Below are 24971 nucleotides of genomic sequence, written 5' to 3' on the forward strand. Positions count from 1 at the left end.
GGTAGGCCAGAGTGTATTATATCTCATTGTAGTCTGAAGTTATGTTAGTGTTTTGTAGGTGACATCCCCATCATTGGATTTTAGGGGACCACCTGCATTTCCTTGTTTTAATATTTGAAATAAAACACAAATACTCAGATAAAAACAGCCTGCTTCTCTTCCCAGATTGTAGGGCGGGATAGTTGCAATGGGTTATAGTAGATCAGGGCAATGTTTCTGTCATATATGAACCACTATAAAAGTAAATATATGATATTTGCGGTATAGAAACTGCCCCAGAGTGACAAAATGGAAAGGCCATGCTAGGCCAGAGTGATTTGAAGCAAACTGGCTAATGTGGAGCCCCATTGAAGCCTAAAGGCAGCACCAAAATAAGGCCTATTGGCCTGAAATCTCAAATGAAGATAGGTGTCCTTGAAAGTTCCAAAATTGCGAAGATATGCACAATACATTTCAGAAAGGAAAAAGAAAGACACATGGCTGAAAGGAGGGTTTCATAGACTGTGAAAAGCCACCATTTAAAATGAAATTCGGAAAAATGTCAGCATGTGGCATCAAAGTTAAATAATACCAGACTGCAATCCTGAAATCTAAGGTGAAGCCAAGCTTATTGCATTTATAGGAAATAAAATAATCTCCTTTTCCTTATCCCAAATTACGGTATGCAAAGAGAAGTGCCCAATTGATTTCAAGGTGAACATGGCCTGTGTATGGACAATCCAGAAGTGATACTCATGTCTTTTGCAACTGTGAGATCCAATAAATACACTACACATGGACATAAGGCCTGGATGCCTGATAAACTGTTACATGTAAAATACAATGTGTGTGAGTCAAAAGCCATTTCTTGCAGAATTGTACATGTGGCTGGGAATTATGTGTTTCCTAAAGAACTTAAAATCTCAGATTTCAACTTAAAGAGACAGACATCAGCATGTTACATTAATCTTCATGCCACATAAGACTATGATTCAGAAACCCAAGCCAACCCGAGCCTATTGTATTTCACACAAGGAAAAAGAGCTTTGATTTTCAACAGCAAAAATGACAATGAAATGGAAAGGCTAATTCGGGTTTCATAATGGAATACTGGTGTTCTCTGTAATGTGCCTATTTGTGTACATGTAATAAATCTCTGTGTTAATATTGCTGGAGAAAAGTATATTGTTGTAACCAACATGTTTAAATGGCGTTTACTATACAAATGGTTAAACGCCATGCCATGCAAAATGTCAAAAGGTAAACACAGTTAGTTGATTCACGGCTGTACTTTCAAAAGTAGGGGTGCAGCAAGGCATTTCTACTGAACTGGAACTTTAACCTCAAAGAACTTTCCTTTTCTTGTACCGGGGAAAGAGGTCTGGTTGTCAACAATCATTCAGGTGCATTGCTTAAAAACACAAATGAATACATACCCAGAGATGGGAACCACTGTGGAAATAGATAAGGCCACAGCAGAAGCGACCTTGAGTTCACAACTCACATAACATGTTAATTAAGCTATAGCAAGGGCCCTTGGAAGCCAAAGAGAGATAGGAGAAAATAAACAAGAGCCAACATCTGGCTGGTCACATGTTTAAGGATACGTGAAACCTAAAAAAAAGTTGGGGGCTAGGAAAGTGAGTGAGGCTTGTGAGGCAGGGGTTTAATTAATAAAAGAATACCTTTTGTTGCATAAAAAGGGCAGCGTATATGCCACAAGGCTCGTTCCAGACTTTTATTAAAGGTGACAGAAATCTCTTTTGAAGCATGCTAAAGCGATGTTTGTGTGATAAATATAACAGAAGTTATTAAGGAAAATTTGATTTGGGCCTTCCCATGATTCCGAGAGATTTGAAAGATGGTGTGACAGTGAAGGACTAAATTAACAAGGGAAATATGAAGTATCATATTTTTCACTGATGCGGCTCCTGAGTAAACAAAGAAAAAACTTTATCTCGGCACAGGAAGGGCGTACCAACTTCAGATTTGAAAAATCAGGGTACTTGCCATGTTGATAGATTTTCAGAGCTTAAACATGCAAAGCCCACATGTCAGTTTGGGATGAAAAAGCTTTCTCCTCCCTCACTTTTCCTAGCCCACACCCCTGAACTCCTTGTTCTATTAACACACAGTTGGGAGGTGGGTGGAGAGAACCAACCAATCCATATCGCAGGAATTCGGAACCTAATAGGGATGTCATTTGCCCTATAAGAAGGCAATTGTGCTTTAAAACTGGGCTTTTTCCACTTTATTCCGGGAGATAACCTGCTGCTGAACTTTGGCAAGAAACACCCAAGCAGAGAGGCCCCAAATCTTGCATTGGAGACAGGGACAAGGAGATTTGGAAGCTGACTGCAAATCCTTGGAGGAGCCAGAGGGGACTATCCATGACTGATGCCATTGCTGTCCGAGTTGCCCAGCTGTTCCCCGATGCCCACTGCAAGGCCTCTCCTGTAAGTAAAACTATCCCAAAGCCATAGACTCTGTAGGCCCTGCATTTTTTAAAGTATTGCACTAGTTATTTCCCCATAGCAAAATACCCCGTTTGTCTGTAAAGATCCTTAGCATATTTAATTGAAGTAAATCAATTAATTCCCCTATAGAAATCACGGGATGTGTTTTGTTAGCATTTGAAACTAACAAGCTCCTCCCAGTGTGTTTCGAGCCGGTATAGACATAAAGACTTGATTGACTATTTGTAAGAAAAACCCTGAATTCAGTACAGAAAGGGTGGCTCTTGAGTTCAAAAGAATGAATCCCAAAAGGCCATTTCCACGTGAGTGTGCAGGGTGAAAAATTAAATTCCCCATTGAATCCCCTTCATTTTAAATCAGAAGTCTGTAGCCTTGTATTTCCTTAGCATGTGTGGTGGAAAAAACACAATTCCCTTTGTTCCCATTGTGCTCTGACCCAAACCACCAAGCTCAACCTGTTCTTTTTATCGGTGGCAAAAGGAGTTTTCCCATTGCTTTTCTTTCCCTTATATTGCATCTGTAGTAATAAGTGCAAAACATTTTTTTCCATTACTGTCCTTTACCTGATATTGCATTTTCAATCAGAACCCAAAATAATTTTCCTCCTGTGTTCCTACTCCCTGCCACTGGTCTTTAATTTAGAGGGGTCAAGTCTAATTGATGTTTGGAGGGTGGGAGTTGCTGGGAGAAAAAAAGTATAACCATATAAGCAATCACTGTGTGCCTTAAATTGTTCATTTTTTGTATTGGTGAGTGATTTGAAAAGAAAGCAGTGGGAAATTGTGACTGCATATCTTAATATTATCTCTGTGTTGGTGCTATTACAGAAGTCATTTTGTTGTTGTGTAGTGCCACTGTGTTGGTGGTTGAGTTAGTGAGCGTTTTTCCTTGTTGTTGTGGAAACTTCAATAAATAAGCATTCTGACAATACACCGGCCTGGTTTCTAGTTGATTAAGGGTGCTTGTCAAAGGGTATAAAACCAGTGATAGACATCGCCAAATAATTTAATCTGTGAAATGCGATTTGTTGTGTGCCATTTCACTTGAGGGAAGAAGGAGTTCCCTGAATTGAGAGTGACTGCCTAATAATGTGTGACAAAACTGGGGGCTTATGCCCGGATTGGTAAAGAGTTTTCACTCAATTGGGTGTAATTGCATTGGAGCGGATGGAAAGTTGTGTTGCATTGTGAAAGACAGAATTGCACGGATGAAAAAGGATTTGATACATTTTTCACATGAAGGTGCTTATCCATTCACAAAAGACGGGTATATACCTCCAGGAGCACAACAACAAAGAATGCATGGACAACAAAAACAGAATAGGAAAGGTTATACATCATATAGCTCGGGTAGTTCAAATGACGGTAGCTTTCTTATAGGAATAGGGGTAGACAAAAGAGAGGGAATTATCGCAACAGGCATGCACAAAGAAGAGGAGGGATGAATAATCAATATAATTCAGGCCCGCCACCACAACAACAACAATCCTCTACATCCACGGTTTCTTTTTTGGACGAGTGAGAGGAAGTGAATCAGTGGGAATTAGAAGAGCGCAGAACTCGGAGCAATCATCCCTATTAGTGAACTTGTCTGGTTACAGTCCTAGCACCGTTGAGAAGACAGTTTTGAACCATGGACTAGGTTTTGTTCCAACCACGCATTATGATAAATTTCAGACGAGAATCGAGATTGAACAACTACTCCGTAAGATTCAACTGAAACAGTATTTTATGGATAAAGAGTTTGAGAAAACTGTGAATGAAAGTGGGCTAAAGAAAAAATCCAGTTTTGACCGCCCTGTAGTGAGTTATACCCCCGAGGCCATAGTAATTGCTAAGAGAGTATGGCATGACCTCCACAGCTTGGAGAAAGAGAATATTCCTTTCAAATTTCAAAATTTAAGTAATGTTGAAAAGAAAGCAATAACGTGTTGGCTAAAAACCAGAGTATTATTATACGCAAGGCAGATAAAGGAGGGGCAGTGGTCATCCAAGATAGGGAAGCCTATATTGTGGAATGCAAACAACAGCTTGGTGACAGTTCTTACTATCGCAGGCTAACAGGTGACCCAACTGAAAGACTATCCCTTCTTATCAGAGATAAAGTTGAGAAGGCATTCGGGAGAGAATGGATCTGCAAACAAGAATATGAATATCTCATTGTGCCCAGACCGTCGGTTCCGAAGTTTTACACTTTGCCCAAAATTCATAAGTCATTGCTAAAACCTCCAGGTCGCCGAATAGTTTCCGGGACAGGGTCACTGTTGGAACCACTTGCAAAATTTGCTGATAAATTCCTTAAACCATTTGTCTTAAAGATGTTTTCATACTTACAAGACACCACAGAGGTTATACATTGCGTTGAGCATATGACTTTTGATCCTGAAATCCATTTGTTATTCAGCTTAGATGTAGTTGCATTATATACGTGTATACCTCAACAAGACACACTAGAGGTGCTTGAGAATGTATTACTTGCCAAGAGAAATTCAGGTGTGACACCTAATAGTTTCATTCTGTGGTGTGCCTAAATGGCTCTTACGGAAAATGATTTCATGTTCAACAATGAATTATACCATCAAATTCATGGTACAGCCATGGGCTCTCCAGTGGCACCAACGGCAGCGAACCTCTATGTTGAAAATTTTGAAGTACAACACATTTATCAAACCACTAACCCATATTTCTCGAAAATCGCCTTATGGCATAGATTTATCGATGATATCTTGATAGTATGGGAAGGCACGGTGGGCTCTTTTTTAGAGTTTTTTGAATGGATCAACCAACTGAACCGGCATTTAAAGTTTACCTGCACCCATAGTTCAGAGAAAATTGATTTTTTGGACATAACTATCTGGATCGACAAAGTACAGAAAATATTGCAAGTGAAACCATTTCACAAGATGACAGATAAGAATGCCTAGTTGAGTTTCAATAACTTTCACCATAGGCATACACGAGAAAATTTACCATTTGGGCAGTTTATTCGGTTAAAAAGGAATGGTACACTGAATTCCACCTTTCATGATGAAGCTGTACAACTGAAAATGAAATTGTTAAGAAGGGACTAGCCCAAGAAAATTGTTAAAAGAGCATACAAAAGATCAATTAATAATCACCGTGAGGCACTACTTGAATACCATCCTAAAAATCAAAACAAGAACGACATTGTGTTTGTGAGCACTTATAATGAAAGAACAAATGAAGTTATTAAAATCATCAAAAAGAACTGGCACATACTGACAGGGGGTGAGAGCCCATTGGAAAGCCCATTATGTGCTTACAAGAGAGCGCCCAATCTGAAAGAACTGCTAACTAAAAATGATATTGCTCAGAAATCGAAAGAACAAATCAGCATCACACAATCGTGGGGTTTACCCTCATTAGCAGGACATGCCCCGTGTGGCAAATGTGTGAGCTGTAAATATACCTGCAGAACAAGAGAGGTGTATTTGGGACTTCCTAAATTGTGGCAACAAACCAGGTTTACGAATTGTAACTCAACACATGTAATATATGCAGTATGGTGTCCATGCCAGAAAATGTACATTGGCATGACTGAACGGAAAGTGACCACACAGATAGGCGAACACAGGAGTTGCATCTGCAACCAGAACATACTTGCCCCAATGGTAAGTCATTTCTCGATGATGGGTCATGATGTAGAAGAATTGAAATGGACAGTCCTGTGGCAGTTAGAACAAGTAACACTGATGCTGACGTAAGGAAATTGCAGTATAAGGAACAATGGCTGATTTTCTTAACTGTTTCAGCGACCAAAGGACTCAATGAATTGGACATTTGGAAACACTGACTGTGCGTCCACAATTTACATGACACTGAGACATGTGGTACTATTGATACACATACCGATACAGATACTAAAAAACAGATTGTTCTGTGTTGTTCATTTTTATCCACATGCACTGACAGGCCGATTGCGGCACGTTTTACGAGACACTGGATTTCCAGTTGGAAGTGGAGTACATCGAAACGGACCACTGTTATTATACCATGCTGGGGGATCCCGAGTGATTGAGGGTTGTAACTATAACCCACATGTGAGTATATGGTAAGCTCGAGTAGCGAGTTGCATAAGTAGCTGGCAAACCAGTATGGCGAGACAGCTAGCCATTTGGTGAGTGATCACATGGGGTGGAGATTTGAATCATAGTGAATGCCATGTGCTTATCGCCACACAGTGTGTTGAGAACTAACGTTGCGCTTCGGAGGACTGGTGCGAGTCACTCGATTTCAAGGCATGAAGGAGTTAACGCTCCGTGAAATGCGATGAACACGTGATGTGTTACACGTGTTACCAGAAGTGTTCACGTGACGTGATGTGTCACACGTGATACGAGTAGTGTTCACGTGATGTGGCCATACAGATGTATAGAGCACTTCGCGAGCACCGTCAGTGTGAGCCACAGTCCAACAGGAGAGGGACAGGATCGAGTCAGACTGCTGAGTCGGTAAGTCAATTTTAGTCCGTTCTGTGACTAGTTGGCCATGAGGAGACTGAGTATGGTAATTGCGAAGCCCGCTCGTGAATAACGGTGGGTCTGATTGTTTACTTTTTAGCTGCAGGAATCCCCGTTGTTATGAGCAGGATACGGCGGAGTGGAAGCGCCATTACAGTAATGGGAAGCTATATTACCTGAATATGGCGGCAGGAAAGTCGGTTTCCGAGGCATACGATTGAGAATCAAAGAGAATTAGACCCCATTGGACAGGAGGTAATGGTTGGGTCCATTGTCAGTATGCTAGTTATAGAACTAAATACAACACAGTGTGCCCAGTTTAGAGTGGTGAGGAGACACATTGATACACATTGGTGTATATAGATGGAGAATAACAAAAAGTGACAGAAGTCAATATGCCAGTACAGACAGTGTAATCAGCTGTTTTTCCACATATTCGGGTAGAGACTGAATATGGTTGTTTAGCTAACAGAATAAGATCTTGTTGTAGGAAGAACAACTAGCACATTAGGACTGTCATGGTATGACGATGAGTTCCATTTTTAGATTGAACACCGTTTGAGTTGTCTGTCTGTTTTGTGTTTTTCAGGAATTGAGCAGTCCGACATAGTTGTTGGGACTCTCCCCTAAAAGTAACCGTTGTCAAGTGACTTTGTGGAAGAGTGACACGGTAAGCCTTAGTTCAGTAAACTTAGGTGCTGACTAGGTAGGACAACAGCAAAGTGTATATTACTGACTGTTGTTTCTTGTTATTTTTCCCTTATTTTGTTTCCCCAGGTCAAGAATTAAGTGGCGTAGTGTTAATTGTTGTATTTAAACATCACTTAGAGTGAGGTGTTGAATAGTGTTGAACTAACCATAGAGGAAGAGAGATGGTATAAGGGTACAGATGGTCCCCCTGATGAAGTTCGAAAGCATTGTGTTAAACTAAATTGTGCTGAACGAAACATGTTGGGCAATTAAAGGTATTGGCCCTCATTACGACCCTGGCGGAGAGGGGTTTACACCAGCGTAATGCATGGCGTACCTCTCCGCCAGATTAAGACTTTCCGTAGCGCCATGGTGATTTTTACGCCCGGATTTTCCGGGCGGAAAAATCCATGGCGCTACGGGACCTCTTGTTAATTACGCCACCGTAATCTACGGTGGCGTAATTAACGCCTTCCCCACTCCCATTATACCCTATGGGGCAAAAATGGGAATGGGGAAGGGTAAATGGGGATTGGGGACTAACCGCCTCGCCAAGGTCGGAATGGGGCGGTAAGTCCGCCAACCCCCATGGCGGAGTTGGCAGCTCTGCGCCATGGTCCATGGTGCAAATTGCACCATGGACCTCCGCCAGGGTCGTAATGAGGGCCATTGTGATTTAGTGACAATACATGAAAAACATTGAAAATTGACTGTGAACTCACCCCAGGGTAGCACTGTATGGGGTAGAAATGTACTGAATAGATGGTATACTTTACATATGGTATACTTTAGTAAAAGGGAACTAGTGAGCTACTGACCTTTTTGTTTCTTGAGGCAGAGTGATCTCCTTCAATGTACTGTGCATGATTTAGCTTTGTAAAGGCAGGATGTCACAGGGCTGAGCACAACACAGGTTGTTTTATGTATGGTAATAGTTTTCTTATGATAAAATTTGGTAAAAGGTTTTTAGGAATTTTTGCAAATTTAAAAAAAAATGTTTTTAGAAGGTTATACTATGATTTGTGATTTATATGAAATACAATTATGAAAGATAATTATTGTGTGGTGACTTAGTACCTGTTTGCTAAAAGTACTAGGTTGTTTTGACCTGGGGAGTACATGAAGGGGTAACAGGTGGACGTGGTTTGATCTTTGGTCGAAACATTGTCCTGAATTTGTTCTTAGGACCCTGGTCAGCATGTCAGTAAAATGGCTCTATGTCTCTGTGTGGTTGTTGTATGCCATTCAGACCTGTACCCTGAATTCGAGGGTGGTGTATAGATAAAACAGTATGGATTTCAGTTGTCATTGTGAGTAGAAACTAAGCAGGAACAGGGTTGAGATGTTTGCCCTTGCATAGAGAATATATCAGGTGCAGAACACATTTCAGAATGAGCACTGTGGAAATCAATATGGCCAGGAAGCACCTTCTATCCAAATGATTTATTAAAGGTGAATGGGTAGAACAAGAGCATAAAATGTGGCAAGCTACAATGATGCAGCAGGTTACCTCTGCAAATGTTGATAGTGGCAGGATAATGGTGTCATGATGCCTACCCCCGGGGACCCAGACCAAGTCCAGCAACCCCGGAAGCAGGCATTAAGTTATCCCAAGCAAGCCCAACAACCCCTGCTAGGGGCTATTTGGGTGCAGTCCTGGCGCCTATGGCACCAGGCTCATATGGAGAGTCAGTCCTGGCGCCATATGTGCCAGGCTCATAGATTAAAACTTACCTGATGCAGACCATGCTGCAAACTTACCTGATGCAGACCATGCTGCAAGAGCTCCAAGCCAAAAGAGGCTTGGAAGGGACTACTTTACCTAGGCACTATTTTTTTACTCGGGTGGGGCTGGGAAGGAATACTTACCTGGGACTACTTTGGAGGCTATTTAAACCACACCCGAAGAGAAGCACACGCTTCGCGTTATTCTGCATCCAGCAGCGTAACGCTCACTGTACCTGCAAATCTGCATCCAGCCTTCTGCCACGCCCGCCTCGAGTTTGGAGCTCCTAGAAAAAGGGAGAAAGAAGGAGAAAAGGTTAGAACAAGAGCAATACCTTTGATCCTTACCTGAATTCCCAATCCATCGCGCCTTCGAGCTAGAAGAAAGAAGTTATTTTATGCGCGTCACCTCACCTGCTGCAGCACCGCGCTGAACTCACCGGCCTTCGCAGCATCTTCACATTCCACTGCATCCTCCTGCATGTTCCCGCGCACTCCGGCACCTAAGGAGAAGACAAGAACATCAAAGTGAGCCAAGGGAATACACAGAGGAATATTAGTTACCCCCATAGACTTACCTGATTTTACCACTGGGTGTACTATTCCTCTTCACGGGTCGGCTCAAGTTCCACTGCATCTTCGCCGAACCCCGGCCCCTAAGGGGAAACAAAAGGACAGCAAGGTGAAACAAAGGGACTAACAAGGGGATCCCTCCTCACCACAATAGACTTACCTGATTTTACCGCCGGAGGTATTATTTCCCGAGACTTCATACTTTCTCTCAGCGCCTGAATAAGGGAGAAAGCAACAGGTTACATATTGACATTATTTTATCAAACTGTGTTGGATAATACAAATCCTTACCAGAATATTACCGGTTGCCACGAGGAACTCTTCACTAGGGTCAAGCTGCAACCTGCAAGGAATCGGACAAGAGTGAAAGTCAGGCATTTGAACTCTTACGAACTACATACTTACGGCGTCTTGCTGGGAATCTCGGAGTCAATATTGTTCTGGAACTCAACAGTTCCTTCGAGCCAGTGAAGCAACTGGTTATTTACGCGCCCCTCCGCTCAATGCAGGATGGAGAGCTCATCTTTTCAAACCATCAGGTGAGACTATAAGAGGGGAAATCAAAGGTGATCAGTGGGGAGAACAGTGGGGTGGGGGGATTTACGCTGAACTCCACGGGTGGTTAATTCCCTTTCTCCATTTGCAGAAGAATATTCCTACGGGCCAGGCAAACAAAGTTAGGTGGGCCAGTCCAGTCTGTCATCTCGGCCCTACGCGTCACATTGGTGGAGACCGCAGCTGTCCAGTTCAGATCGACACCTCTGTGGGAGCCAGGTGAGTGTAACAAATGGGCTGTTACCTCAGGCCCTGACAAACTTATATATGACACAGACCAGCAGAGATGAGCAAATTTAAATGGCTCAGCTCACAGCATATATGGACTTCCATGTGATGATCATGGAATAAAGATATCAGGATAGTGTAGCCTCTATGCAAAACCAGTCTGAGCTTTTGGACCAAGCACAGACAGAGTTAAAACAATTAGAGGTAAAAGTGCAACAGAGCCAAACAATTAAGTTAAAATGAGAAAATGTTATTCAGCAGCTAAAATATGAGTTAGTGACACAACAATAAGCAAATTTAGAGTGAGAGGCTCAATTTTCTGCACTGCAATGGGAGTATCAAGAAGGTGTTGAAAACCTGAGCGTGAGTCAACACAAATTAAGTGCGCAGGTTCTTCACAATATATCCTGCTTAGAGGACATTTTTTCGCATTTCAAACTCAGATTAAACAATTGAAAGTAGCCAGTTAGTCATTAGGGATGTCAATTCTCAGGGTGAATTCGATCAGATGGGTCAAGATATGAATACTTTGAAACAACAGAGAGAGCAGTTAAGAGAAGAAAATAGCAAAGTGTGTCAGGAGAAAAGTACCCTGTTTCAGGAAGTATGTCAGTTAAGGTCGGACATGGAGAAAAGTGAGTTGTGCTCTCAGGAACTGACTGACATGAGGCTAGAAAATGAAATGTTAAGGGAACATGTGAGACAAGCAGAGGTTGAAATAGAGCAGGCAACACAGGCCAAAATTACACAAGGGTGAGAGATTAGTCTCCTATAAAAGAAGCGGTCTCAATATGCCCAGACAATACAAGCCTCTCAGAAGGAATATGAGTCCCTTTGTCAGGAGAACAAGGGACTCAGAGACCAAATATTTGCACAAAATAAAGTGCTAGAAGCTACTCAAGCACTGGTGTCAGAGTTGAAAACTCAGGCTTCTATATATCACCAAGAGATAAGGGCTGAGAAAAAAGAATCTGAGAGGTTGGAAAAGGAAATAGCCAAATACAAACAGGCTTTCAGGTACCCCGACCAGTCAGAGTATGGAAAGTCATCCTCCGATCACAGAGTGATGACCTCTTTCCCAGGGACCTCAAGCCAACTCACCACCTCATATGTACAGAGTGCAGCTAACTTTGTACCTGCCAGTTTGCAAGAACAGGGAAACATGAGGCAGCTGGACTCAACCAGGCCTAGTCCAACTGAGCCAGAAGGGCAGCCCTTATCAGATATTGATGAATATTCATCTCTACCCAGATTTAAAAATACCGTAGCATGTACTTCTGACCAGGAGGGCTCCTATGATGAAAAGATCAGGGAGTTAGACTGGCAGAAACTAAAGTTACAAAGGGACTACCTGGTCTGCTTTGTAGACAGAGAAGAACCAGAGTCCAGGCCTCAAGAGAGTATTTTCACACATTCAGAGAGGTGGGGGGAATTCTCCACCATACCCAGAAGAAGGGATAAGGAGGATGAGTACTTCCCTGTGTAAAAAGGTGAGTACAAGTGAAGTGACTCTGAGAGCCCACAGCACCACAGGGGAGAAGAGACCCGAACCCATCATTCTGGGAGGGATTCTCAGTCTCATAGAGGTAGGGAGTGCCTAGAGGACAGGGATTGGACCACCAATATTAGCAGCTCTGAATCAGAGGGTGAGTGGACTCAGGTGCAGTGGTGAAGACAGTCTGCCAAACAGAAAAGAGGTTTTAGGAAAGACCCAATTCTGAAGATAAAGGCTATAAAGAGCTTTATGACTCCCTACCATAAGAATGCCAAATACTCGGTATGGGAACATCGAGAACTTTATGACCAAATGATGACTGATGATAAAGATGCCATGGAGTTCGTCAAATGGACACTCTCCTCGGAAAACTCCAGCATCTTTGCAGGGCAGGAGGACCAAGATGGTCCACCTATAAGGTGGCTATCTTAAAGCATTTCTCTATTCTCCGGAACCCTCAGGAGACCCGCAAGGTGGCCTAAAACCTGCAGTGTGGGGAAGACCAAGCACCTAGAGAGTTTGTGCAAGAGCTGAAGCAGGCATTTGCCCAGACCTCTAGGCAGGTGAACTCCAATAACCAGGAGTTCATTAACACTTACTTCCATGCGCTCCCGAAATACATTATGACCCAACTGGTAAGGGACTTCCAGGAGCGTAGGACCCTGGATTGGGTGATAGAACAGGCCACCCGGATTTATGAAGTACAAAAGCCCTCCGAAAATAAAAATAACCCTAAAACCCCTAAACCATCAAACACCCCCAAGGTGGTAAAGGTGAAAAATACCCCCATATTGGCAAATGGGGGGGGCTAAAAAGACTCCTCCCACTAACACTAACAAGCAGAATGTGAAGCAGAGTAGACCGCCTGATCCAACCCAATCGGGTGGTAGCCAGGCAGGGTATCAGAACAATGCTCCATCTGACCCTGCCACCTATGTCAGCCCAAGATACAAGGGCAACAGACCCATCTTGGGGCATGTTTGGACTCCCACGGCACAAGGGGGGGCCCGATCAGGTTAGTACTGCCCAATGAAACCTCTGTCAAACTTCCCTGAGAACTCCCCTCAGGAGGGAAGAAATACCCCATCCCCGAACTGAATTTTCTTTCCCAGATACCCTTCAAAACCCAATTTCCAGAACAATTCTCCTCTCTCTCCTCGCTTTCAGGACAATAGATTCCCAAATCAGGGAGAAGGGAGACCTAGAATGGAAGGATGTCAAGGAAATGCCCCATACCCGAGGTACTCTGGGAGAAGGGACAGCTACCCTTTCCGGGAGCAGCAAAGGTATGAATCCAGATCCCCCTACCAACCAGAACGGATGTGTCAACTGGAGCGACAAGTCCATCGCTTAACACAGGACCTGTGCGGCATGTTGAGGGCTAAGCAGAGAAATTGCTGCCCAGAACAACTTGACACCCGGGTCTGGTGCCCCAGACCAATGACGGGAAGAAACGTCCGACAACCAACCGGTTCCAGAGGAGGGGGACTGGGCGGAAGGGGGATGCAAAGCCCTAGAGGAAGCTTCATTTATCACCAGAACAAAACTCCTGGAAACCTCTGATCCTAAACACACATTTTCTACTCCCGAAAAGCTTGTACCTAGGGAACAGAGGGTAAGTAGGAGAAATAGAGAGCAAAAGAGAACCCACTTTGTGGAGGAAGTGTGCTTCATCCTGTTCAGAGGGGAAGAATCCCTGGAGTATTCAGGGAAGAACAATGGGTCCCAAAAGACCCTAATTTAGACTGGGTAAGTATGGAGACTGACCCAGAGCAACACATTCTTAAACCCCAACAATGTCACCCAGATGACCCTGAAAGCCGTGATGTATCCTCTCCCCAAACAGGTTCGGGTAACTGTCTCCAGGAAAAGGGGGACAGCAAAGAATCAGGGGGAAAAGGAGCTTCCCATCCCATTTGTTGCTGGGTGCAAAATCTTCTTTAAAGACACAGAAAACTGTCCAAGATCACAGAGTGTTGAAGTTCAATATAAAAAAGCTTAACTGCCAAGCTGACACAAAATGATGCACATTTTCCTTGTCCCTTGGAAGAGAGAGAATGAACATTGTATGCTTCTGTCAGATACAGGGTCAATGTGCATTATCAGCGCTGGTGGATACTGGATGCCAAGCCACCCTACTGTCCAAGAAGGCCTTTGACCAACTAAATTCAGGAAGGGGGGAGAGTCACCAAATTCCCCACACACCTCTTCCTGGAAAACTCCAAAACTTCGATGGGAATGATATTTCCGTCGAAGGGACTGCTGATCTGGAGATCAAAATTGGGCGACATAGTGCGACACAACTTGTTCATAGTCGTCACTCCAGAGGGCACACCTTGACTATCCAGGAATGACCTCCTTCAGAGGTTATCATCCCTGATTGACTGCATGAACAAGGTCCCTTGGACTCAGACTAACCGGTCAATCAAATTAAAACAAAGTACAAATTATGTGAGCTTAAATGGCACATGCCACATGAACGAACAAAGGTCCGACAAAATAGTATTCCACTTTAGGAACAATCAAGTCCCAGACATCAATATCTGTAGGAGAACAAACTTGTAATGGGAACCATTCTCCATTTTTGAAAATTAACCTCCCTCCCAGTTTTAAGTGGAATTCCACACAGGAAGGAAATACTCTGAAATGTATACCAATCCACAATCAGAAGAAAACCCAAATCCCATGATAAAGGTTGATGAAAAACCAGCTCAAAGTTTGACCAATATCCAGATAAAGGGTGAACAGCAGTTTTTCCCCATTCAGGTAATTGGGGGGGGGGGAGGAGCCTGTTCTTGCCAGAGTATGCTTGAATAACGGACAAAGCATCATCAGTGAAGCATTGGGGAGCAGTGGAAAATAGGCCTGGAAACTCCAAATTCCATACATCTCCTGCCTAGCAGGTGCATTCTAAAAATGTCCATTGGTGACATAGAACATAATTGTTGGGTTAAGAGAGATGCCCCCTTCACCTTAATTCACAATTAATTTGGACCTAATTTATTACAAAGCCTGGTCCTGAGTGGGCGGCAACCCCATGGGCTTTGACAACACTGAGAAAGAATGTCGGTCAGCTCAATTGCTGCCATATGCAGTTGAAGTTCAAATGGGAGAAGAGGTCACCATCCCAGGACAGGTCAGACAATTTACACTTCCCCTAAAAATTAAGTGAGGACAGAACCTCAAAAACAAGGATGCTTATGTACATTTGAATTATCAACTCCAAGAGCAAGGTTTTTACATCTGACACCCCTAGTCGACCTAGAACGTGACACTATTCAAATATTGGTGGATAACAACGACCCTAGAAGTATCACTTTGGACGCAGACACCTTTATTGGAATGGCAGTTGATACCCAACATTATTCTATTGATTTAGGTAATGACATCAATGGACCAATTCCAAATGACTGTTACAAATTTAACAATGATATCTCTCTGGAAAAGGTTTTTACCAGGCAATGGGGGCATTTTTGGTGTACTGTTCTTGCCCTTAAGTTGTGGAAGAGGTGACTTGTGACATCAGGAAGGATGAGGAGGTATTTCGAGTCAACAGTGACTACCGCCCATCCTTGAAACCTCATTTCCAGGCCAACACCATAACAAGAGATCAGTCCACCTAACTGGAGGATACTGCCGAAATTGGCAAACCCGAGGTCTTTCCAGGCTTTAAGCGCATGGTTGAAGAACGAATCAATCTCGCTGATGCCTGTGAGACAGAGGAGCAAAAGCATAAGCTGAAACAGGTGTTTTTGGATTTTCAGGATATCTTTTCAGTAGATTCTTATGATTGTGGACGCACAAGATACATTCAACCTTTGTACCTATGGACCCTGAGATGGCTCTAGTGTTTGTGAAGCAATACCGGTTGCCTCTCGCGTCTACAGTGTCGCTCACAGAGATTATTAGAAACCTAGATCCTGTGTGAAAATTCATCCAGTCCACAGTACCTTTAACATCCCGGTCCTGGGGATACTCAAACACTATGGCCAATGGAGACTATGCGCAAACCTTAGGGAGCTAAATAAACGGATCCACATTTCAAGATGGCCCCTTCCCTACATCGATCCAGATCCATGTGTCAAAGGTGTATACCGCCAGTGACCTGAATAACGACTACTGGACAGTACCCGTGAGTATGGAAGACCAGTACAAGCTTGCCTTTACATTCGGGGGGCAGCAATACACGTGGACCCGAACCCCCTTTGGATATATAAACTCTGGCAACAAATGTAATATCTTCCTACATAAGGCCATGCTCGACTTGGGCAAAAGGGGAAACCTAGCCTATGTAGATGATGTTTTAATCAAGAGAACTGTGGAGGAACACATAACTGAAATACGCTATGTTCTGACCCAGTTGCAGAAAGCCGGAGCAAAACTGTCCTTTCAGAAGGCACAGTGGTGTAAGACCCGCGTAAATCTCTTAGGGCATGAGATAACCCCTGAGGGTCTTAGTCCCCAGGCATAAAAAAAAATGGTGGAAGCATTATTGAAATTAAAAGACCCTACTACTCTGCGAGAACTAAGAAGCCTTCTTGGACTCACTAATTATAGTAGGAAGTTAATTGAAGACTATGCAGAGGTCATGTGACCATTGGTCCATTTATTAAAGGCCAGGGTCAAGTGGGAGTGCGGTCTAGAACTATCCGAGGCAGTAAAACAACTAAAGAGAATGCTTTCTTAAGCTCCTTGTTTGGCTTCTTGGAGATGGGGTTCTCAGATACTTGCTTAACGGCAGTATTATACCAAAAGCACGACAAGTTCAACAAAGTAAACTTGTACACCATCAAGACTTTGTCCTCTGTGGAGAATGATTGCAAAAAGGCACTGCTGGCAACAGTGTAGTTATTGAAGAATTACAGCCCATTCATCAACGGGGAGCACATAATTGTCAAGACTCCTCACCAGCCCTTGCAATATCCCCAAAGTGACCGAATCTGAACAGGGAACGTAAGTAATTGTAGAATTACTTCCTGGATTCTGTCCATGTTAGGCTTTCCTTTGGAGGTCAGATATGACCAAAACAAGAAGAGTCCCCGAGCGCAAGGTTTGGCTGACTTGCATGAATGCACTCAATAAACTGTCTCAAAGACGAAAGTCTAAAGACCAAAGACAATATGTAGGCATATCTTATTTCCCCACACAAGGTTTATGAGGTGTCTATCAGGGGCCCACAGTTAGTGGATGGATGCTCCTACCATGTTCATAATAATGGGGAAAAAGAACTAGTGGCTGGCATTGGGAATTCCTTTGTTAATGATGCCCCAGAACCCTGGGTACAAAATAGGTGCCAGAAGTAATCAGGTGGCAATGTTGATGGCGGTACATCACGCCATCCTCACTGCCGTGCAACACCAACTCAAAGAACTGGTCATAATCACTGATTCAGATTATGTCTGGAATGGGTTCATGAAGCGCCTAATTAATTGGAAAAATCGAGGCATGCTGTGTGCAAATAACAAACCGCTTAATTGATCGAATTCAATTGAGGTTCTGGTAAACTCCAATGAGTTGACCATCTATTGGAAAAAGATCAGCGGTCACTCCAAAATAGAGGGACCAGACAAAATTGGAAATTACTTCGCTGACCACTTTGCCAAAAGCTAGCCATTCACAGGGCTCTCCTAGAAACCGAATCCCTGTTGGGGGAAATCCAGGTCACTGCTTTTACCAGGTCCCAAACACATGCCCAAAATGAACTTTCAACTGCCCAGTGGAGTAAAGAAACCCCAGATGCAGACCTGATTACTGCACAAAAAGAGGACCCAATTAAGAACTTTTATCAACATATTTAAGACCCAGTGAATTTTCCTCTGACAGAATCTGATCCCGGGTGTTGATGACGTTTTCCAAAATGTTCCGAATCCAAGACAGCTTGTTGGTACGGAGATCGATATCTGGATCTATATCTGGATGTGACCAAAGGGTGGTAGCTACCTCATTCCAAAGCCTGATGTTAAGTCACGCCCATGACACAGCCACTGTACATTCCGGTTCCTATCCAGAAACCATTCATAAAGAGGTAATGTCTGATTTTGCTAAGTGTAGCCCTGTCTCTTTAAAATCAGGCAGTAGTCATGGCCATACATGCCAACATCCATACTGAGATCAGCCTCTCATAATGGAAATACTGGACTCTGAATTGAATGCCCAGAGGGGCTCCTCCTAAAGACATCACTGGGGTACAACATGATGTACCTCACTCGTAAAAATAAAACCCTGCCAGCAACTTATTGAGCCCATGCAGCTAGCGGTGTGAAACTGAGGGCATTGGCGCCTGGTAAATCATGGCAGGGAAACTTACAATAATCAAGGCTTAACATGAGGGGTGTGTGGTGTAACTCACATATCCATCACTGAAAAATAAGTGGGTTTCCTCTGCTCTATACATTTAGACTAGGGGCCACCCTCACTGCTGTGAGTGTATATGCTCAACCAATGGCCACAAACTGTGCAATGCTCAGTTTAGCTTCACAAGGATGTGCAATCTAAGACCCCAACCCACCCGCCCTGTTGCAGGGGCTTCAAACCACCTCCCCTATGGCGTGCACCAGCCCCTGTGCGCACGGCTTGACATGAGGATGTGTGTCAACCCTGCTGTACGGTTGCAGCACACTAAAATGATCCAAATGACAGGAATGTGTGCAGGGGGTCTAACTATATCCAGGACTGAACATTATATGCTGTTGTGTGACATTTCAGCCACCTCAATACAGTAAGTAATGTGGACCATTGTTCCTATGTCAAATAGGTGATAATATGCAGTTATTTCATTCCAAGAAACAAACAGAGCTCTACAATACAGAAATGTGCACTGAACACTTGCAGCAGGATTGACAAGGCCACATGTAAAACAGTAGCTACAAATAGAAAGGTTGTCATTTCCTTCTATTTCTGTCTGGAGACACATGCACCGTAGTGGTGAGGCAAAATGTTCTGCTCCATTTAGAAAAGCTATAGAACGGTGTGTTCCGACTAGTTCCAAATTGGAATCACATGGTGTGGAAAAAAACTGCTGTCAGTTCGTATGAACAGTAATTAGATGCTGATGGGGCTTACAGTTGCTGAATCCGTATTTACTATAGGGGGACATGAAAGATCCTGGCCTGGTCAGAAGAACACATAGTAACTGGTAGGCTCTGACCTTTAAGCTTTTACACTGAGCAGTAACGCCGATTTAATATCAGTGTGCTTGCTCTGATAGGAGGCAATGAGAAGAGTACACATTGTGCCAGTAAGGGGGATACATTGGCACTGATCAGCTTCGTCTGATGCCATGCTCAGACTGGATTTGGCACCTTCAGTTCACTAGCCAATGGATTTAAGAAGTCATGATCTACGGTGGCTTGCAGGGACAAATATGTCCCCATTCACCTTTGGGATTAAAAATAATGTGCCTTAAGCAGAACGTCAGGGGTGTGTGCATGTGTTGCGTCTCAATTTCACTATTGCTGTCCACTCCAGTCAACAAGTTTAGGGGAAGAATTGTCAATATATGGTCCCAAAATATTCCTATATGGCTTGCAATATCATCATAATGTAAGGTTGTAGGTCCATGATACCAACTGTGTCTTGGGTGTGAAAACTACTACTTACGGTAGTTTGTAACTTCGTTTTTCAAAAATAATTTGTTTAACAAATCCCAATAGAACGTGTGCTGGGAACATCCCTAGCTGTCACAGCTTGTTATCTATGGGTGCTTTTAGGAATTTATAAAGAGCAAACCTAGCTTGGAAGCAACAGAGAGCTGTACAAAGGGGACACAACCATGGGGTTACAAGCAAGGGTGTGGGGGTAGCAGAGGAGCTGGACTGGAACAGGGAGCAGGGCGCATCAGAGAGGGAGCAGTGAGTGGTGAGGTGCTCTTTGAAAAGTAGGGTCTTCAGGTCCTTTCCTGGAGTCTTATTTGCATGGGTAATGGGTTCCAGAGATGGGGCCTCATTTACAAACATATTGTACACCTGGAAAGGGCTATTCGATTCACAAAAGAAGCTACGCCGAGCAGCTCCGATGTACAACTGACTTACTCCAGGACAAAGCGAGGCACACGTCACAGAGGTACATTGGGCCTTATTAGGACCCTGGCTCTAGCCGTGCCCCTATTAAATGGATTTTTACCGGGTTCATGAAATTGGCAATTACCGGGTCATGCCGACCTAGGCGGACCCGGTAATTGCCCTTTTCCTGGACCCGGTAAAAATTAATCCCCATTCCCATTTGAGCCCCATAGGGCTCAATGGGAATGGGGAGCATGCTAACAACAGGCCCGTTAATGACGGGCCCATTGTTAGCATGCTTGTCCCCTCGCGGGACCCACAAAGGACATCTGGTAAAACCAGACGTCCAGAGCGGGTCCCGCTAGGGGACCTCGTAATAGGGCGGTACGGGGTTAAAGGCTCCGACACCATTACTGGCGCCATTAACCCCTTACCGCCCTCCTCGTAATGAGGCCCATAGTGTTAGTTCTTTTGTGAATCTGACAAGTCAAGGGTAAGCCGGGCTTACTCCTGGTAACATCTTTGTGAATAAAGTCCAGGGTTCTGAGCAGGAAAAGGCCAAGTTCTTTTTTCCCTTTCGCAGTTCTTTGTTTTCAGTCTGACAATAATATTGTGGCTTCTGTGCAGGCCAGGCCAGGCAGAGTGCACATAGTTTAAACCAACCTCAGGACATTGACAAGACATTATCATCAGTAATATGTATGTTTTATTTAAAACCCTTTTATTGAAAAGGAGATTGGGATTTAAAGCAATGTGCACTCACAAACAAGAAATGCATTTTCTCAAATACATGCTGATTTGTTTATGCATTCACTTTCAGCGTTGTTTCGAGGGTCTTTATCTAACAGCGTTGTGTAGAGAAGCAAAGAATGCATTTCTGTGCACCATAGAGAAAATAGCGAAAGCGCATTAGGGACATCCAACAGAGTAAACACGTGGCAATGCTGCCTTTCACAGATCCTGCTTTTTCCTGGAAAATTATTTGTTCTTTCAACAGAAATAGTTTTAGGCTGAAGGGAAAACAGACCTCGCTAATTTCACGTTGCACAAAATGTGCCACATCTCAGGTGTTTTTATGCTCATTATCCGCTTGTACAAATGGGAGATGACAAGGGCTTACCTTAAAATATTCCATGAGAGATCTGGAGTACTTCATTGCGTGGTCCTTCTTCAGTTTGAACATTCTCAAGTAGAGAAGCGATAAGCATCGATAGCTGTGGCAATTACAAAGGGATTGTATTCATGAACACGCGTGATGAAAGCTATGGACTAGAACATATGCTGACGTATGCACAGCATTTCTGTATTAGAGGTTAGAATGGTGGGGGCATGCATGCTCTCGGGACCTGGCGATTCACATTCACTTAGGTATGCTAATACCCCCCCCCCCCCACCAGGCAAAGCTGTCTGCTTATCCACCCACCCACCATTCTGATTGGCAGCCTACAAGACCGCCACGTCAAAATGCCTCCCCCAAATGAAGGGGGCTCATGTGGTGTCACCACAACTGAGGCGCGCACCTTGATGTGTGGTATAGTTAGTCTTCCTGGCAAAATCCACTCTCTTTTAGACAAGTAAAAAGCGGAGCTGATTTTGCTCATGTCCGTCGGTACCAAATTAGAAAATGCCCACATGCCAAGGGAGCACTGCTTGCATAACCTCTGAAAGTTGTGCTCATGTCCGTCGGTACCGAATTAGCAAATGGCCACATGACAATGGGACTCTGCTTGCATAACCTCGGAAAGCCGTGCAATGCAGGGACCACCACCAACAGGCTTTTTTCTAAACAGAAGGATTCTTCACCCACTGGACATGGCTGACAATACATAAAGGGGAAGGGGAGTGTGAACTATCTGGCTTTTGCCCCTACTATTGCCAGATAGCCCATGCCACCTTTTGCATGGTGGGGGCTAAGAAGTCTATTGGAAAACAAGAGCTTAACATTGTTGCTTGAAAAGAGTTAGATTTCAATCGATTCATTTTGCATCAGTTTGGCAGTTACGTCTGACCTGCACCCATCAACAACACAGGTTTTCATCTGCCTTTCCTACTGTCCCACTAATGAACCGCCAACCCCCTTTTTTTCAGAGCCAAGCACAGCGAGACCACCAAAAGTAGTAGGTAGGTGCGGTTATATGCGATCTTACCAACCCTAATTCTAGAGTGGTAAATTTCATTGTGGGAAAAAATACAGAAAAACACCAATTTGTTGGTGGGGGGGCTAACCCCCTATTTGTTTAACCCTTAAAACGCTGACCCATTTTAACCCCTTTACCTCACTACCCTTTATTTATTTAATTAATGGTCGCAGTGGTTTTCAATGTTTTTTCCACTCTGAAATGTACCACTGTGTTATGTTTCAGTTATTTTGACTGGATACCGGTGGGTGCTATATAAGACCACATCCATTACATTACATTTTATCAGGTGCTACCATTATCTATGAGTTATATGCTAAAGGAGGAAAGTAATCCTGGCCATTTGCAAGGCTATTGACTACAGCTTCTACATGCACTTCAACACGTCTGGTTTGTTTTCAGCTCTGTCAGTGTAGCACTCACCATAAAACTGCTAGTTTCTTCTCGCCTTCCGTTGCAGATGAGCCTGTGAAATTCTTCAGTCTTAGCGCATACCTGTAAAAAGGAGGCAATACGAAATCATGTATTTTAGCCTTACGACCTGTGATTTAGTAATGATAACTGAGGACCAAATTCACACATTCACAAAGAGGCTGCACGGAGTTACTCTGACTTACACCTGGTAGGACTATGCCATGCAAAGAAGAAGTTACTCATAGTAACCTCTTTTGTCGTTGGCATAGCCTTGCCCAGGAGTAAGCCAGGTGTAAGCCAGAGATGCATCAATAACTCCTTTGAGAATTTGGTCCATCATTTTCTAATATAGGGACCACGCCTTGAGTCCGCCGTGTGGACATTCAACCCATTCACCTGCAAAATGCACTTTGATACCAAAGCATACGCATTGATCCACTGAGCTATTTTCCTGTTGCAAGTTACTAGAACATTGCTAAGAACACTACGTATTAGTTTAGCTAGAGATTATGCTAACCTGACATACATTTTAGAGAAAACCCTACAGCCATCGAAGGATCAAAATTTCTAGAAATGTCATCAGTCCAGGCACTAGTGAATATGATTGTATTTTTATTACATCAAGTGCATTGGTTGAGGTCTTTAAAAGCAAAGAATGAACACCCATGTGCAAAGGTTTTATCTGCTGTTCACTTGGTTTCTTGCTATTCTGGCTGTGTATGTAGGTCAATGCGAAAGGAGTGATCCCCAGTATTCCACCAACTTTATAGTCGCACTCTCGCTTCCCCCATGCACGTTCCTCCTGGTGGAATGCTTGTCCAAACTGTGACTGTTTATTTACTTAACTCTCTAGAAGGTAATGAAGGTGCTAAAGAATAATCTCCGGAAAAAGATGAATGGGTGCCGCAGGAACTGTCATCATATTAAGCAACATTCAACTTTTATACATTAAAGTGGAGCTGTATAATTTGATATTTATGTTGCAGTGTATAAACATATTCAAAGCACTGTTTGAGAAAATTAAATTCTATAATTTGGATTACCATGATTTTTTTTCTATTGTATGATTTCATAAGAACCATTCATCCAATTTAGGGGAGCCTTGAGTTTATGTGATGCATAATCATGGCTTCTGTATGTTGATCATTTGTCAATGCCTCATGGCCCATCCTTGCTGGGAAATAACTCATATATATGACTGCAATAGATGGCAGTCAACAACCATGTTCCATATAAGCCACAGCACCAGAGAGCCAAAGTCAGCTAAAAGCACCTGCACAATCATCAAATATAAAATTCAAGTGCGAGTCACATCATAGGATCGTTGTCGGCACCTGAAAGAATTGACTATTTCTAAATGCATCCTCTTCTATAACTCTAAATCACAACCCATCCCGTTGAAGCAACGATGACCAGTGCAGATCTGTTGCCATTCATTTTAGAGCATAAGGGCGAGTTAGTAATAAAAGTAGCGCTGCAACAAACACTACGGTATGGCAACAAACAAGGCCCAGAACCTTCGCTGTGGCCTCCTCAATGGGACGCAACCGTTGGGAAAGGAATACAGCGGGGGACAGCATTTTAGAAAGGGGTAGAGCGTAAAATGAAAGTATAAAGGCAAGCAGTGATGATTTTACACTCCAAATTAAGAGGAGTGGCACAGGGAGACACCATGCCGACCATGCTGTCCTCCTCTTTCTTGTGTGAGCACTGCGTTTTATGCCTGCATTAGATATTCATCTGGTTGTGAAACAAATGGATTCTTATGGAATTCACCTCACATTACCACCTGCTAATTAGCAGGCAGGGGCTGTAGGAATCCATTAGTGAACTCCACCAGCAGGGCGTAATTTGCTGGCAGCATTTAGTTGTTTGCAAAGCAGAGAGTAAAAGTAGACTAACAGTGACTTTGACTTTTTTCACCCTTCAATCTTGCACTCCGTCTTGCAAAATTGCACGCAAGGGACCCCACAGCACCCAAGTGCATACATTAGTAGTCCCTGGCATGCAATTTGCATTTATTTCAAAATGGCCTCCATTGTGCGTCCCCTCCAGGTTCTTGGTATCGTGCTACAAGCCAAGACAACTTTACAATGGATCTAATAACGCTTTTCCAATATTCCCAGATATAAAGAAAGTAAAGGTCCTATTTGTGGGTTTTATGGGTTCAGACTGCATCAGTTTATGAGCCTTGCATATTTTCCTGGCATTCTTTTT

At 43.4% G+C, this 24971-nt stretch overlaps 1 protein-coding gene across 3 annotated transcripts in view; it reads right to left on the reverse strand.

Annotated features, from left to right (window-relative positions):
* AFF2 (ALF transcription elongation factor 2) overlaps positions 1–24971 on the reverse strand; it is a 1055119-nt gene that overhangs the window by 50084 nt on the left and 980064 nt on the right. For all 3 annotated transcript variants that reach the window (XM_069612762.1, XM_069612763.1, XM_069612761.1), the window contains 2 exons: positions 22764–22835; positions 21323–21416 (listed from right to left, as the gene is read on the reverse strand). In XM_069612762.1, the coding sequence (XP_069468863.1) occupies positions 21323–21416; positions 22764–22835 (166 nt within the window). The remainder of the gene's footprint in view (positions 1–21322; positions 21417–22763; positions 22836–24971) is intronic.

This window comes from Ambystoma mexicanum, chromosome 5p (genome assembly GCF_040938575.1).
Source record: "Ambystoma mexicanum isolate Mex_15411 chromosome 5p, UKY_AmexF1_1, whole genome shotgun sequence".
In the NCBI taxonomy this organism is placed as follows: Eukaryota; Metazoa; Chordata; class Amphibia; order Caudata; family Ambystomatidae; genus Ambystoma; species Ambystoma mexicanum.